This window comes from Panulirus ornatus, chromosome 36 (genome assembly GCF_036320965.1).
Source record: "Panulirus ornatus isolate Po-2019 chromosome 36, ASM3632096v1, whole genome shotgun sequence".
Taxonomy (NCBI): domain Eukaryota; kingdom Metazoa; phylum Arthropoda; class Malacostraca; order Decapoda; family Palinuridae; genus Panulirus; species Panulirus ornatus.
The window spans coordinates 11,404,789-11,422,393 of NC_092259.1; the positions used below are offsets into that span (position 1 = coordinate 11,404,789).

At 36.2% G+C, this 17,605-nt stretch overlaps 1 protein-coding gene across 15 annotated transcripts in view; it reads left to right on the forward strand.

The window, feature by feature from the left end:
• The window catches only part of LOC139760351 (uncharacterized), a 492,128-nt gene that overhangs the window by 456,815 nt on the left and 17,708 nt on the right, over positions 1-17,605 (forward strand). For 14 of the 15 annotated variants that reach the window (XR_011715318.1, XM_071683401.1, XM_071683407.1 and 11 more), the window contains 7 exons: positions 2,584-2,787; positions 4,431-4,652; positions 5,550-5,741; positions 7,080-7,227; positions 7,385-7,592; positions 8,009-8,162; positions 8,550-8,819. Coding sequence is in view for 14 of the 15 variants with exons in the window: in XM_071683401.1 (XP_071539502.1) it covers positions 2,584-2,787; positions 4,431-4,652; positions 5,550-5,741; positions 7,080-7,227; positions 7,385-7,592; positions 8,009-8,162; positions 8,550-8,819 (1,398 nt within the window). In the remaining variant the exon portion in view is untranslated. The remainder of the gene's footprint in view (positions 1-2,583; positions 2,788-4,430; positions 4,653-5,549; positions 5,742-7,079; positions 7,228-7,384; positions 7,593-8,008; positions 8,163-8,549; positions 8,820-17,605) is intronic. The other variant, XM_071683413.1, reaches the window with a different exon arrangement.

Here is a 17,605-nt window from a genome sequence, read left to right on the forward strand (position 1 = left end):
GCATAGAAAAGGTGAAGCAAAGATGGAGTGAATATTTTGAAGGACCATTGAATGTGTTTGATGATGCTGTGGCAGATCTGAATGGTTTAATGAAAAGAGAGGAGGTAGTGAAATCCTTATGTAAGATGAAGTGTGGATGGCATAGCAGTTAAATATTTTAAGGAGCATAACATGGTGAAAGTCTGAACTAAGATAAAGTGTCACAAAGCAGCTGGAGTGGATGGAATTGCAGTTGAAATTCTTAAGAAAGTGGGTGACATGGTGAAAGCCTTGCATGTGATGAAGTATGACAAAGCAGCTGAAGTGGATGGGATAGCAGTTGAATTTTCTAAGAAAGGGAACAGCATCGTTGATTGGTTAGTTACAATTTTCATTTCATGTAATGGCCAAGGTGAGGTGCCTGAAGACTTTTAGAATGCTTATATAGTGCCATTATGTACAGGCAAAGGGGATAAAAGTGAATGTTAGAGGAATAAGACTACTGATTTATCTGATATTGGTGAGTGGTGGTTGAGAGGGTGTTGGTATGCACAGAGTATCAGCTTGCAAAGGATAATGTGGTTTCAGGAGTTGTAGACCATGTGTGGATTATGTGTTTGCTTTGAAGAACATGTGCTAGGTATCTGTGGGGTGGTTGGTGCGTGTTTACTGAGACCCATCAACAATAGAAGCCTCTTTTGAGAATACATGCTTATCGTTTTGATATCTGACTGCTTTAAAGTCCTCTTTCACCCTAGGTATTAGTTGTTTTGTTAGCTTCAGTCAGAAGAATTGATGATATTTGTGATTCGTCCTCAAGATTTCCTGTGCGAACAGACAAGCATTTATCATATGTACATAATTCAGTAAAAGATCTTAGAGTGAGTTTAGATTTTTCTCCCCATTAAAGTTGTTTGCTGTAGATATTAATGATCTTCAAGAGCTATCACAGTGTTCTGTGATTGCAGTACAAACTGATCTTCCTATTACTGATAGACATTTAGATGAGTTTTTGTTTGTATTTTGTTATCTACCATGGGATCATGTTATTCTGTTTTCTCTTGAAACAAAAAAGAAAAAGTTGCTATTAGCATGTAATTTGATGCAAGCAATGGTATAGTCACTAAATAAGCAGCATACTGAATTAGTCCATTAGGTTTTTAGAATAAATGTCTTATGAATTATGGAAATTATATCAAGTGGTTATTGAAGAGGATGGGGCAGATATTTCATCACCTGATGAAACGTATTTAGAAATCATCAGAACATTTGAAACCATTATGTTACTTTTCATCGGTGCAGACATGTACCATATTTATATTTTATAGAGGAAAATGTCATTGCTATGGCCATCTCCTTTTCTCCATTTGTTTTAGCTAGTAGTAGTGAAGTGTGCATTCAAGGGAACACTGTTTCAGTCATTTTCATCTGAAAGTTTTTGAAAATTGTTTTTTTTTTTTTTTTTTTTTTTTTTTTCATACTATTCGCTATTTCCCGCGATAGCGAGGTAGCGTTAAGAACAGAGGACTGGGCCTTTGAGGGAATATCCTCACCTGGCCCTCTTCTCTGTTCCTTCTTTTGGAAAATTAAAAAAAAAAAAAAAAAAACGAGATGGGAGGATTTCCAGCCCCCCGCTCCCTTCCCTTTTAGTCGCCTTCTACGACACGCAGGGAATACGTGGGAAGTATTCTTTCTCCCCTATTTCAGATTATTTCACCTGAAAAAGAATTCTTGAAAATATCTTTTTGTACACATATGGTTATTCATAGTTCATCATGTGAAAGATGGTTGTAGCAATAACATGGATACATTTCCGCTATAAGTGAAAATATTTTGCCACCAAGGGGTTCTTATATACTAAGTATAAGCATTGATTATCCTAGATTATGAATTGGTTTATGAATGAATGTTTTGTATAAAGTCTCCTGTATTAGTTTCAGTATCTTTACTAAAAAGTGGCCACTTACTCTAATGAGCACTGGTGCAATCATTTAATTCAGGTACTCCTTTCTATTTTGTTGTTAAGCACAGGAAAGTAATTGTTTTGTACAAATTTGGAGACTTCCTAATATTTTTGAATAACTTGCAGACTCTGGAGATGTAAATTGAGGTCTATATACCCCATGTTGTTGATCATTTCATAATACATACTCACTTGATAAGAGCCTTTTAGGTAGTTGTCCTTGGATTGACAAACTGTTATTGGGGTACTTTGATTGGTTGGCAGTTAGGTGAAAATCTGTGGTATATTGGAGGGTTTGTAGCCACTGAAAAAATAATCACTGTGTAAGTTAGTTTCAGCTTAATAAATGGGATTGTGTTATCATCTGTGTGAGATTTCTTGAAGCACATTTCTTCTTCGCCATTGAATTCAGGCAGAGAATGACTATTTATAGATCCTAAAGTTCTTTTCTCTTAGAAAGGATGGCATTCAAATTGTTTATTGGTTTGTAGATATCAGCATCATTGATTTTGATAAGGTATAATAGTAAAGCTTGCTATTAATTGCATTTGATAATGCATTATACCTAGTTGATAACATTTTCTTTTTTTTAGAATGAATTTAAGGGTAGGGAATTTAATATGTTCCTTCAACCAACACAGAGGCTAGAGGAAACTGCAGCTGAAAATAGTCGTCTAGAACATGAAATGATGATGTTGCGGCAAAAGATACAGATGACAATGGCCCGCAACTCTCAGAGAGAATCTGGTAGTACAGCTGAAACACGTCACATTGAATCAGAAATGGTTCGTGTTCAAACCCTCTTGGAAGATCTTCAGAGACGAAGAATTGAACTTAGTCATCAGGTTGGTATTAAGAAACTGTTTTGGTAATATGATGTAAACTCAGATTTTTAGTTGTATTTCACACATAAGTTAATATGAAGCTGACGTGAATCTTTGAAAATGTTATCCCCTTATATACCAAATGATTTTGCTTTTCATTTATTCTGGACTCTGTATGTTAAGGTATGGGCAGTTTGTTGTACACATTAATGATTATTGATGATAAATCTGGTTGCTGTTATAAGATTCAGCCTTTAATCTCTAAGAGTCAAAAGATGCAGTATACTTGTCTTATATAGCTGTCATAAAAAAGATTGCTTTATAGTTGCTGTCTAATGTATCAGAGTTAGAGTAATGGATTTGGAAGGTACAGTGATCCAATTCATGTAATGAAAATTGAGTTAAAGATGGTAAACTGTTAGATCTGTAAGATTATAAGACTTAGACAGAAATTTTGATGAAAAACTAATGCATCTTGCACCTCACTTTTTGGTACTGTACAAGCCTTAAGTAGGATTTAGGTATTTACTCAGAATTGATAGGCATCAGCTTTCACCGTAAAAGTATTTTTTAGTGAGACTTCTTTTCTTGTATGATATGTTTTTTACTTACTGCTCTTCAGTTCTGCTTTAATGAGGTAGAATTAGGAACAGTTGATTGAGCCTTTAAGGAAAAATCCTCACATTGCTTATTCTGTTCATTATTTTAGAAAGTGATTGTATGATAAGAGAGGATTTCTAGGTGCAACTCCCATCACCTTTCTGCTTTAGATACATGGGTGTTATTTAATCTCCCCTGTTTCCAAGGATGATATGACAATATTAATCCTTAACCCATTGAATGGAAAGAACTTAGAGGAGGTGGAGTGTTTTAAATACCTCAGAGTGGATATGACAGCAAATGGAACCATGGGAACTGAATTGAGCCTTATGGTGGATGGGAGATAAAGGTTCTGTGCATACTAAGGAATGTGTAGAAAGAGAGGTCATTGTCTTTAAGGGCAAAATCCCGTTGGTGCTGTATGAATGTGAAGTGTCTGCATGAGACAAAAATGTAAAGAGGGTGAATGTGTTGGAAATAGAATGTTTGAGGACAGTATGTGGTGTGAGGAGGGTTGATCAAATGATAAATGATAGAGAAAGAGAGAGGTGTGGTATGATGAAGAAGTATATATCTGGGGATAGGGGAGAAAGAATACTTCCCATGTATTCCCTGCGTGTCATGGAAGGCGACTAAAAGGGGAGGGAGATGGGGGCTGGAAATCCTCCCCTCTCGTTTTTTTTTTAATTTTCCAAAAGAAGGAACAGAGAAGGGGGCCAGGTGAGGATATTCCCTCAAAGGCCCAGTCCTCTGTTCTTAATGCTACCTCGCTAACACAGGAAATGGCAAATAGTTTGAAAGAAAGAAAGATATATGTCCTTTAATGGGAACATAGTTAATGATAATATGTAGGTGATATATTGATAGTTCAGTAGTATATATTGTACTGGGTGTTCTGCCTCAGATGACAAAGAAATTACAAATTCTCTTACTGGAGGAGTTATTGCTTTTCCTGATTTGTCTTTAGTATTAACATAGAATTAGTTCTGTATTAATGAAAGAATTCTTTCATATGTTCTGCCAGTGGATTGAAACATACTCTTGGAAATTTTATCCCATCACAGATTCAGAAACTTACTTCTGCTAATCCGGGCATAGAAATCAGACCGTCACCAACAGGTGTTGTGGGAGCAGCTCCTGTGCCTGCAAGACGGAGAACTCATAGTACGTGGCTAGAGACAGACCTAGATGCCATGATTACCAGGGATAGAGGAATGGACCCACCAGAGGATGGCAGAAGGGGCAATCCTCCAGTTTATGTTAATGCTTCTGGATATGTAGGGGAGGTATGATTATTATCAGTTACATTTCATTGGAGCTACAGAAGATGAAATGTTTACCATTTTACTTTATTTTATTTCTTTATTCTTTTTTTATTTATTATACTTAGTTGCTGTCTCCCGCGTTAGCGAGGTAGCGCAAGGAAACAGACAAAAGAATTGCCCAACATACACATATATATACATAAACGCCCCAACATACACATGTATATGCATAAACACTCCCACATGCACATTTACATATCTATATATTTCAGCCTATACATACATATACATTTGTCTGTGCATAGTAAGCCATGTCTTATAATTGCAGGAGAATGATGTGTATTAAATGTAACTTGTATCTTTGTATACTTTGGAAATATTACGTAAAAAGTGGTATCACTACCAGTATCATCTTAAGGCATTCAATAAACCTAAAAATAACCACCAGAACGTCAGTTAGAACCATTATGACAACCTGTTTTATTTATCAGGAAATAAACAGTGATCATCTACACAGGTCATTGAAAAATGATGTAAGTCACACCTGGAAGAATGAGTGCCCACAGTATGAATTTAGTGGGCGAGAATATGGAGGAATGCTGTATACTGCTGGTCATTTCAAAGTTTGAATCACAGAATGTATGTTGACTGATCAGTGGTTGAGGCTCTGTGAATGAGGCTTTAAAGTAACTTTCTGTGAGGAGAAAGCAAGGAGGAAATTCTTTTGTATGGTTTAGTAGTAGCAATACATTGTTGTTTGTGTTAGTTACTGTTTAGAATTGATGTCAAGCTTCTTGACATCTGTTAGTGGATGATACTTAAAGATTGCTGCATACACATTATTAACAGTAAACTAGATTTATACTAATATGAGTCATAGTGCATCACAGGTTCATTGGAAATGTTTCAATATTACAGGTTAGTCCCAGTGATTTCACTGAAAGCCCAGATTTCAATGAATCAGACTATCCACCACCACCACCACCACCTGAGCACATGCGTTCCTATAATCAACATCTTGATGGTCAGACTTCATTGGCTGACCACTACCAGACAGATCTCAGAGATCTTCATTCTCAGACACCTTTAGGAGAATCAAAACGAAGGCAGGTTAGTTATTATTTATTTATTTGTATAAAAGATAATCATTAAACTCATACTTAAATGCATCCAGTATATTATACAAAGGAGAGCAGGCAGCAGCAAGTTTAAGGTACCATATTTTTTCCCAGCTGTTATGTTGACCAACATTACAAGCAGTTTTGAAAGCTACCTCAATAGTATTGACTTACTGATCACTTATACCACTTATACCATGATATTATCAGTGAGATCTTTGTTCATAGATAGAACTGTCAAAAATTTTTACCTAGACTTCATACCAAGAGCATCTGGAAAGGTGTGCTCACCACTGCAGTATTCTCATATGAAGTTTGTCTTCAATTTCCATAGAAATGGAGTCATTATTGTCGGTACTTTCTTCAAATGTTGATACACGATTAAGGTTAACTTTTATTGGACGGAAAGACATTGTTGTTTACTTTGTTTCCTTTATTAACTTTTGAATAACGTGTACACTGGTATTGCATAGGTAGCATGGAAATCACAGTTATTAACTTGTATCCAAGATTCAGAGATAACTGTAATTTCATAACTTTATTCTACTGCAGTTGTCTCTAGCTCTGAACCTCTGGTCTATATACTACATTAATTTCATGAAAAATTCTAATATATGACCAAGAATCATTGTTAGAAGTACTTACAAAGGGAATTGAACCTCCTCTACAAGGGCTGCATTTTACCAAAGCACTCAAGTATAATCACTAAGAAGCTTGCTAAATTGCATGTTCCTAAATCATTCAGGTGTAGGTTGTCCTTCTTAAGCATATCAGGCTGCCTATAAAGATACTCCCACATGTTTGTAAACTTAACTCCTTCCTGTGAACAAGGTCTCTGGTTGACTATTAAGACATTCACCTTTCTGAAAAAGTTTTCCCCATTGCTGATCCTTAGGAGTACTTCTGAAACTAAGATGTTATCAGTTTTGCCCTCAAATCAGTGAGTTTATCTGGATTTTGCTTGAGTATGCCATTGGTATTTACTTGACAAATATAGTGTGTAAACTTGACAAATATAGTGTGTAACATTTGGCATAGGGAATAAAGAATACTGCCCATGCATCCCCAGTGTGCCCTTAAATCATGTTGATCTATGAATGTGGAAGAGTAAGAAAATCTCTCATGATAGAGCTTGTTTGAGCAGCTAAGGTTCAGTGGAATTTTTTTTTTTTATCTCATTGAAATTAATTTTCGATGTAAGTTTCTTAGTTCAGCAATATTCATGTTAGATGTCTGGAGCCTTCAGTGTGTAAACTGGATATAAACCTAGTGGATAGAAATTCCTATTGATTGATAGATTTCATAGCCTGATGATATTTTAAACTTCCAGCCTCTAATGAATGGAGATCTCAGTGTGAGCATCATGGCTGGTTTGGATCGTGATGCTGCTGATAATAAACCTGATGGAGAAGAACAGCAGCAGTCAGCAGGCCATCTGGATATCAATGATGCAGATGACAGAATGAAGAGATATTATGGTAGGTCTTTGATGAGTGTACATTCAGTTCTTGATACCATAGAAGGTAAATATGACAGAAAGCTGATGTAGTGTGTTATGGGGAGATAAATGATCTATAAAATGGTAGATAATTGCTGAAGAAGATGTAAAGATACATAGTTTAATTAATGTTGCAGGTATTCTTCCTAAAGAAAAGCCCTTAGAGATCAAGACAGTACGAATAGTTAAAAGAGAGTCTACAGAAAGAAGGAAAGATCGTAGTACCGGAGGGAAGCGTGTTACCATTGGTGATTCCAGCTTAACTCATTTATTGGAAGATGATGTGGAAAGTGATGGCATGTCAGATACTGAAAATGAACCTCCTATTTCTTCTTTTGCATCAAGGTATTGTTAGAACACAGTACTCAAAACTTATTAAATACTGTTGTTTAATTATGTATGTTTGATATCATAATTTGTTGAGATTATAGTTATGTGAATCTTAACCCAAAGTTTGATCACTTTGCACTTTGAGAAAATGAAAACATTATAAGACCAGGCTGCAAGCTGTTTTGATGGGTTGAAATTTGTGGTGATGCTCATTACAGGGGCAGTTCAGTATATGTCCTTTAAATATATGTAGAATATTGGAATTCGTAGTAGTTTTATGTATGCAGGTTTTCTTTTGTAAGTCTATGAAAGAAAATTGGTTACAAGAAGTGCAGAAAGATAAGTTGTCATGATTGATGATAAATGAATAAATAAATGATCTATTACTGTGATTCCAAACAAGATTTCACAAATTTGAAACTTCTTTTTAGGTCTGCATCATTACCTCGTAATTATGGTCGTAATGGTGTAGGGGATAGAGCCAGTATGATGGCGGCTATGATGCGAACTAGTGTTGGAAATTCTGGGACAATGACTCGCCCAAGTAATTTAGCTCTCAAGAAGTCGTCGGGATGGAAGTCTAAGGTAGATATTGGTGTTTGAAGTGTGGAGTCATTTATGGTGACTACTAGTACTTCAAATGTACAGTGAGGTTTGTGACCCTAAGACTGATTGTATAAAATATTTTTGAATAAACCCATTCCACTTGACTTTATGACGAAGAAAGACATGCATGCGTGTTTTTATCGAAGATGTTAAGCTGTTTTGGTACCTCCTTTTTCTATTCCTCTTCATAGAATACTGTAACTATGTATCTTAAATTTGTTTTTATATTGTGTATTTTTTGTGACTTGAATTTTCTTTGTGCTATTCCCCATGTAATTATTTCCTAATATTCTTCAGTCTTCAGTGTGATAATTTTGTAGGTGGTATCAGTAATGCATGGCATTTTGTTTTACTCTGATCCTGTAGACTGAGAACCCCAAAGACCGGCCATTGAGTGCACATGAACAACTTTTTGGTTTCTCTCGGGAAACTGAACAAACCCCCCCAGCATCCCCTTCCAAGTCGGACCCTCCCTCCCCTGTGTTCAAAAGTGCTGCAGCACAGGAAATCATAAAGGAAATGGCCTCTGAGGCAGAGAAACATCGTCGTGCTGTACCAAAAGAGAAGAGACGGCATTTTACTATCTCCAGTAGCCGACCAATGACACTAGAGACGAGAGATGCTGATGCAGAGGAGGTAGAGTATATCGGTTACTCCTTTTACAGTACACAGACATCAGGAAAAAACTTCAGCTGAAAATGCTTAATATAATGAAGTTAATCTTGGGTTTAGTAAACTAAAGCGTTAACTTTTTGGTAATTGAAAACTTTAACACAAATGTTGTGCTTTTTTTTTCAAGCTGTTAATTTCCCCTGGGCTGTACAATATGTTAGATTTTTCTAAAATAAATTTGGATTTTGTTGGTTGATGCTTTCGCTGAAATTGTATTTTAATACGTTTATGTGGATTCTGCAAGAATGGGTTGGAAGTAGTGACTCTCTTTGTTATTAAAGTATTATCTTTGTTTTCATACCTGTCCGCCGTTTCTTTTGAAGCACCAGGAACATACAAAGAATGGGCTCATTGTTCACATTCACTTTCTTGTCAAGTATAATGCACTGCATCCAGAGCCCCGTATCTGCATCTGAGCCCCACACACTTTTCTATGCCTTTCCCTGACTTGTTCGTATTCCCTGATTCAAGCCATTGAAAGCAAGTCATTTTCTGTATTTCATTTTGCTTCAATTTACTCTATCCTGTCGATGTTCTGGGTGGTTGTGTTTGAAATGAATGTTTGAGAGCAATGTTTGGTGAGAGGAGGATTGATCAAATAAGAAATGACAGGGTTAGAGGGAGGTGTGATATTAAGATTTCACATGAGATGCAGCTACTACAGTGTAGACACAAAATGCATACTGCTCATTTGCCTGCAATCTTCTCACATAGATAGACACAAATCACTACTACACTTTATGAATTATGGAGCCACCTGGTAGAAATGGTCAGCTTTCTGAATGCTTCTGGAACCCAATAAAGATAGGAGGAACTCCTGGGACAGGAAGTAAATAAGATGAAGAGGGTATCCAGAATTGGTTTAGACAAATAGAGGAGATGAATGAGGAGAGGCTGTCTATGAAGGTATTCATGGTGGAAGTGGAGGGTAATAGGAGAAGGGGGAACTGAGGAGGAGGTGGAAAAATAGGGTGAAAAATGTTTTCAGGGGATGGCAGATGAACATGCTGGAGGGTGTGAGGCTTGCAAAGGATAGAGTGAATTGGAATGGAAAGGTATTCAGGGGGGATGATGTCCTATCAGTGGGCTAAACCAGTGCATATGAAGCTATCTATCTATCTCTCTATCTATCTATACTTCTGATTCCTGTTCCCTATAGGAACTCCCTTAAGGGAATGGCCATGGCGAACTCCAGTGCCACAATGTAGTCTTTCATGCCTCACCCTTAAAAGGCCTCTGTCAAAGGGCAACTCTTGGCACAGTTTTTAGTGGCTCCTACCTAATGCTTCCAGCTAATGTTGTCACCTACTACTTCTACCTAATGCTTCTATTTGATGTTCCTACCTACTACTTCTATCTATTGCTCCTATTATTTTGCCAAAAGGCAGGGCTAGTACATAGCACTCACCTTAGAAAAACCTAGAGTTTAGGAAAAATGAGTTTTGCGACTTAAGAGTTGTCATATGATACATGTGATGAGGAGAGATTGTATATTTGTGGACAGAATGCCAGCAGTCCAAATGTAGGTGAGGCAGAAAGAAAAGACAGCTACCTCAATCAAAGCAGTACAACTTGACAACCATTAAAATGCTGGCACAAATATACCTCCTCGGTTGTTGGCTGCCTACCAACTACTACCTACGTAGCAGGCATATGAAGCAGTTAGGAGAGACCATGGAAAGGTGAATGGGTATCTGTTTTTATTGTATTACACATGATAGCTAGGGAGCAAATGTGAGAAATCAACGCCATTCTCCATTGTTACTGGTGCTGCCTTGCTACAGAGGAAATGTTAAACAAGAATGAAGAAAATTATTGTTTAATTTTGCTATTATTATTATTATTATTATTATTATTATTATTATTATTATTATTATTGTACACATACATGTTTATACATACACATCACACATGCACATATACATACCTATACATTTCAACATATACATATATACACATGTACATAATTCATACTTGCTACCTTTATTCATTCCTGTCGCCACCCTGCCACATGAAATGACAACCCCCTCCCCCCACACGTGTGTGAGGTAGCGCTAGAAAAAGACAACAGAGGCCACATTTGTTCACACTCGAACTCTAGCTGTCATGTGTAATGCACTGAAACCACAGCTCCCTTTCCACATCCAGGCCCCACAGACCTTTCCATGGTTTACCTTAGACGTTTCACATGCCCTGGTTCAATTCATTGACAGCACGTTAACCCCGATATACCTCATTGTTCCAACTCACTCTATTCCTTGCACGCCTCTCACCCTCCTGTATGTTCAGGCCTTGATTACTCAAAATCTTTTTCACTCTATCCTTCCACCTCCAATTTGGTCTCTTGCTTCTCATTATTATTATTATTATTATTATTATTATTATTATTATTATTATTATTATTATTATCATTATTATTATCATTATTGTTATTATTATTATTATTATCATTATTAATTATTATTATTATTATCATTATTACAATTATTAATATTATTTGTGTGAGGTGGTTTGATCCAGTAAGTAATGAAAAGGGTAAGAGTGAGGTATGGTAATAAAAAGTGTGGTTGAGAGTGCTGAAGAGGATTTACTGAATTGGTTTGGACATATGGAAAGAATGAGTAAGAGAAGGGTGACAAAGAGAATACATGTGTCAAAAAAGAAGAAAACAAGAACAGGAAGACCAAATTGGAGTTGTAAGGATGGAGTGAATAAGATTTTGAGTGACTAGGGCCTAAGTATACAGGAGCGAAAGAAATGAAGGGGTGTATGGGAAATTTGGTATGGTGGAGAATGCAAAAGGAATGAATTGTGGAGTGTTAGAGTTGGTGAAATGTAGTGCTCTGAGGTTAATTGGATAGGTGGAAAGAATGCAAGATGAGTTTGCAAGGAGAGTTGATAATAGTACGATTGGTGTTAGAGGAAGACCTTCTGTGACACGGGTAAATAGAGTGGAAGAGTACTGGAGGGAGAGAAATGGTGGAAGAATGTGTAGAGTGGTATATGTAAGGGTGGCATGTAAGGACAGGGATGAATGGAGACTCTTTTGCTATGGCCACCCCTTTGACAGGAGATTCTGGAGGGAACAGGTGTCAGAGATATCAATAGATAGATGGTTTCTTTCTTATCATACAGAGGCATCAGTTTGTTGTTGTTTCATGGCTCATTTACCCAAATTTATTTTTGTTAACCCTTCAGCAGGTGGACACCCTGCAAGGGATACCTGGTTTAAAGTTTCCAAAATTCAGAAAGGCCAGGGTTCCAAGCAATCCAAATTTTAAAAGCTGTAGAGGCAGGTGTCTGAATTTGGGAGAGTATGTAGGGAGAGAGGGCTGGGAGTGGACATGGTGAGACATGGTTTGATTATGTAATGAATGGGTAAAAAGAGGTGTGGTGATAAAAAGAATGTGGTTAAGAGAGCTTAAGAGTGCATGCTGAAAAGGTTTGGACATATCCAGAGAATGAGTGAGGAGAAGTTGATAAATTGGATTCATATGCCAGAACTGGAGGGAACAAGGAGAATGGGGAGACTGAATTGAAGATGGAAGGATGAAGTGAAAAGGATTTTGATTATTGTGGGCTTGATTATGCAGGAGGGTGAAAGACATGCACAGGATAGAGTGAATCAGAATGATGTGGTATACAGGGTTCGACGTGCTGTCATTGGACTTAACCAGGGCTTGTAAAGCGTCTGGAGTAAACTATAGAAAGATGTGTGGGGCGTGTTTGTGGATAGGTAGCTGTGGTTTCAATGTATTTCACTTGAAAGTTAGAGAATGAATGCGAGTGTATGCAGCCTTTCTTCATCTGTTCCAGATGCTACCTCACTAATGTGGGAAATGGCAGTCAATTATTAAATGAATATAAATATATATAGAGAGAGGTGTTACTAGACTCTGTCTGCATGAGGCTAAATCAGTTGTGAATCATTTTCTTTTTGGGGGGGCTGTATCATTAGGAGTACAGTTTCAACAAAGACCTTTATACTACAATGGAGCTCATCACTTCCTTGTTGCTGGAAGTAGTGCAGTTGTCTCTAGAAAGGAGGCCCTAAGTAATTCCAGGATCCTCTCTTAGAAAGGGGGTTGTGGGACAGTTATAGGTATGAGTTACTGTACTTCCATTTAATATTTTATAAATCATTGAGTGGTTTCTGAGCAAAATCCACTGGGATATCTAATGATATAGAGAATGATACAAGGACAGGAATAGTAAGTAGCCACCAGTCCTTAGCCTTTGTGATACCCGGTTTACTACAGTATTTATTCAAGAAAGCTTAGCTTCAGAGTACTTATCAAATACAGAAAATTAGTCTTTAGGTAAAAGAATCTATTTGAGCAAAAGCAGGGCTTCCTGAAGTTGCATACTCACTTACCTAACCATCGTGTGTTTACTTTTACAAATTGAAAACTGATTAGCCTTGTATTGAAGTAGATAGGAAGGAGGAGCTACCAATTAGCTGTGAAGTTTGGGAGAGCTTATGTTTAAACTGTCCGTAGGGAGATAGTAACTGGTAGCCAGTCACTTTTGGTGTTTCATTGATCCCTTGTGTGGGTTGCACTTGCTATCTGAAGATACAAACCAACATACTGTCATGGCAAAAAATACAGTATGTTTTACATAAAGCCCTTCTTGCTTAAGCTCAGAATTTTTTCTTTTCAGAAAGCTTTTGTGTTAATAAACATGTGAATTAAGTATTTTCAGCTGCAGGTAATTTTTTGATATGTTTATTGATTTGTATCAAAGCATGTGAGTAATTACATATTCATTCTCACTCTTCTAAAGTATTTTTCTGAGTATTTTCAGTATGTGATATTCACTAAATGCATGAGTCTTAGTGTTGTGAGATAATATTGTTCCCATAAATTTGATATTAAACTACCATAGAGACTAACGACTTGGATTACACATATCAAATTGCTATTGACGTAGACTGAGAGTTTTTAATTAAGAATATATGTAATGATGGCATATCTTTGCATGGTACAGTTTTTGCTCTTGAATTGACTACATGTATCACTGACCTCTGTTTTCATTATAGTTTACTAAACTTTATTTTTTAGTCAAATTGAAGGCAGCTCATGTACAGTTTTCTCATTATGGCTTCATCTGAGGCAGAATGATAATTTCTTTCTAAAATCTTTAAGTAACAGAGGCTCTGGTTGTAGTATTGTCATTTGCTGTACTTACGATAGAGGTCAGGTCTTTATATATTGAAATATGAGTCCACCTTTTCAGAGAGTTCATAGGGGATGTATTCTAATGCAATAGTAAACTAATTATGGTCAAGAGAATATAAGCCTTTTTGACTGTGTACCATTAGTAGTTTTTGACTTTTAACTAAGTGAATTTGTCACTGTTTCGAAAGTCACATAGATTTTAAAAAAGACTGGAAAACTAAATAAACATAGAAACTTTTTGAAAGATTAAGTTTATTTTTACATTAAATGATAACATTTTTATATTGAGCTTCTGTGGATGAGTTGCTGTAGACACTTTCATTAACCCTCTTTTAAGAAAAGTGGGACCTATTCCTTCTCAGTTATATCATGGGGAATGCATCTTGCCAACTTGCCCCATTCAGCAGTTGAATGTAAAGTCTTGTTATAGGAATGCAGAATGTTTCTTTTGATCTCTGATGGTTCTTCATAATAGATGACATTTTCATTATGTTCATCATAAACTTTTTTCATACTTAGAAGCCTTTGTGAGAGTTGAATATAGGCACTAAATTGAGTGACTTTAGTTGACCATAGAATCCCTGTAGAGGGAGAAATGAAGCTCTGCTCTTCTCTTGTATTAGTGTGGGCTGATGTGTTTGAATGTACATTTTTATTATGTTTACCTTCCAAAAAAGTTAGTAAGATTGGAATCATGTTCAAAGCACATTACTGATCATCTTGACTACTTTCAAATGTTGGTGATCTAACAGTAAGACCTAGAACATTTGAAATTGAAGAAATATGTAAACTGGTGTTTAATTAAAGAGTAAAAGCTGCAATAAAGTGAAACAAATGATCCATTAATAGGATATTGAGCAGTCTTTACTCTTTGAAAATCAGTCCCAACTAGAAATGCAAAGATTGATTGTAAAGAACTGTGGGAAATAAAATGTTTTCTGAAGTTTTTTTTTTTTTTTTTTTCATACTGTTCGCCATTTCCCGCGTTTGCAAGGTAGCGTTAAGAACAGAGGACTGGGCCTCAGAGGGAAAATCCCCACCTGGCCCCCCTCTCCGTTCCTTCCTTTGGAAAATAAAAAAAAAACAAGAGGGGAGGATTTCCAGCCACCCGCTCCCTCCCCTTTCAGTCGCCTTCTACGACACACAGGGAATACGTGGGAAGTATTCTTTCTCCCCTATCCCCAGGGATAATATAATATAGACAGTTTCTACCCTCTTAATGATTGTAGTTATGAGGATTCACTGTCTTCGACCATCATAAATGATATGAAATGGTTTTTCATCCTTCAAACCTTGATTTTAGCTCTATCACAGTGAGTTTTAACCTTGAGTGTTCTGTATAAAGTTAGTGTACTGTAATAGCTATAGTTTAGCAATGAATTTTTGTACACATTTGCATCTACCTTGGCAAGGTGGCATCAAAAACTGATGAACATTGAATGATCCTCTTGCTGCCATGATGAGGTGGGAGAAGCATTCATATATGAAAGCTCATTTCTTTGATATAGTTATAACAGTAAACCTGTAAGGTATTCTATGTAAAGTAAGTGTACTGTTATAGCACTGATTTTTAACCTATCATAATTTCTTTGAATTTCTTATCTTACTCATTTTTACACTTTTGTAATATGTATATGAGAAAAAGAAATCTATGATTTGATTCTGTTAACTTCATTGTTAGCATTTATTAGAGACAAGCTTATCATGCATTTTTGTGACTGAGTATAGGTTGTTATTTAGATGTGCTATAGGACATGTTTCCTTTGTGTGCTGCTCTGGATATTGGTATCTACAAATATGTGCATTACTTGATTTTACTTCACTATAGAGTCTCTGGAATTAACAAACTGAACTGTGTTTCTCTGTAGGCCTTGATGCTCATTGTCTTTCTGTATATGGCACTCTTGCTCATACCTTGTGCAAGATGAATGCGTGATAACTAATGTTTAAGTTGAAACAGAACCATTTTGCTTCTTTATTATAGTAATTTTATGGTGATATGAATATATATTTTGGACCAGTGATAGTAGTAAAAAAAGAAGGGATTAAAGACACAAGGGCTCATAAGGGAGGCTTCAGTTTACCTTTAGTTCCCTTCCATTTGTATTCTCTCTCTCTTCCTTCCTTCATAGATGTATAGGTACTCTTTCAACACACAAAATTAGTTTCCTTAACAAAGATTTTAAGAAAATGCAAACTGGTGGCCAGTACCACAGAAAATCCATAGAGATATTTGATACGAGTATAATGACCAAGGTGAAAATAGAAAATTAGTACATGATATAATGTATATAGGGTAACTATATGTGCAAAAAAATGAAAATTGGTAATCAAGGAAGACTCTGCATAGTGATTATGCAAATTGAAATGAAAACAACAGAAATAGTGAAAATTTTAAAAAGAATTCTTATAATCAGAAAAATAAGAATTATCATACTGAAACAATTATGTATCATCTATCAATTGTTTAACCAGACAGCTTCTTTTATCTACAAATTCCAGTATATCCCAATATGGAGACTGATGCTGTGGCCACCCCTTTTAGGGAGTTTCAATGGGAACAGGTGTCTCTAGAGATACAGATAGATAGCCCATATTTAGCACTTTTCAAAAATTCATGCTGCTTAATGGCATTGTTTACAGTTGCCCCTGGTAGGCTTCATTTCTTACCCACTGCTACATTAGTTCACAAACATCATGTGGGTTGACTTTATCTGTGGATGATATTCTACATCCAACACTTATTGCAACCAGCTGTAGCAAGTTATCAGTGGGCAATTCTTCTAGCAAAGGAGTGAATTTCATATATCAACTTTTTGTGATTTTGAATCTCAGAGAAGAGATGTTCAAATATTTTGATGAAATCAGAATTAAAAAAGGTGATGGTCTTGGATGCATTTTTGCTTAATCTAGATTAGTACAGCTAGGCATCATACTGTATGAATGATTCAAAGTAAAATGCTCTGAAGCTGCACACATTTTATGTCCGGTTCTGATTTATTTATACAGCTCATGTTTTTTATACCTGTATTGTTAGGGGAAAACTGTTTTTATTATGGATAGCTACAGAGAAACAGTAATGTATACAGTATATGTGGCCAAGATATTCCAATAGAATATGTAGGAGAAATGCTTTTCTAACCGGCTTGATGTTATATATGGGATTTCCATGGTTCTTTCTATGTAAGATGGTCAAGATTAAGAATTTTGATTAATGGTGATACATCAGTATGTACATACTTAATTGGTAAGTATGTGAAGAACATGTGTAGGACTTGAAGGCTTAACAGAAGACTAGAGAAACTACTAAATATAGCACCAGAAGAACTTGAGCTTGACAAAAGTGCAATGTACATGGCTGCAGAAAATAATAGTATTTTGAAAAAGTGGCATTGCATCGAGTGCTACAAACAACCCCTGCTCCATAGCATAATATCATTGTAGATACTCGAAGGCAGGTACTCTCATCTTTTTTTCTTTTTTTTTCCCCTTCCTTTTCCCATCTCCCTCTCTACCTTCATCTTATATCTGACTTTCAAGCTCCTATGTCAAGAGTCTTGAAACAATATG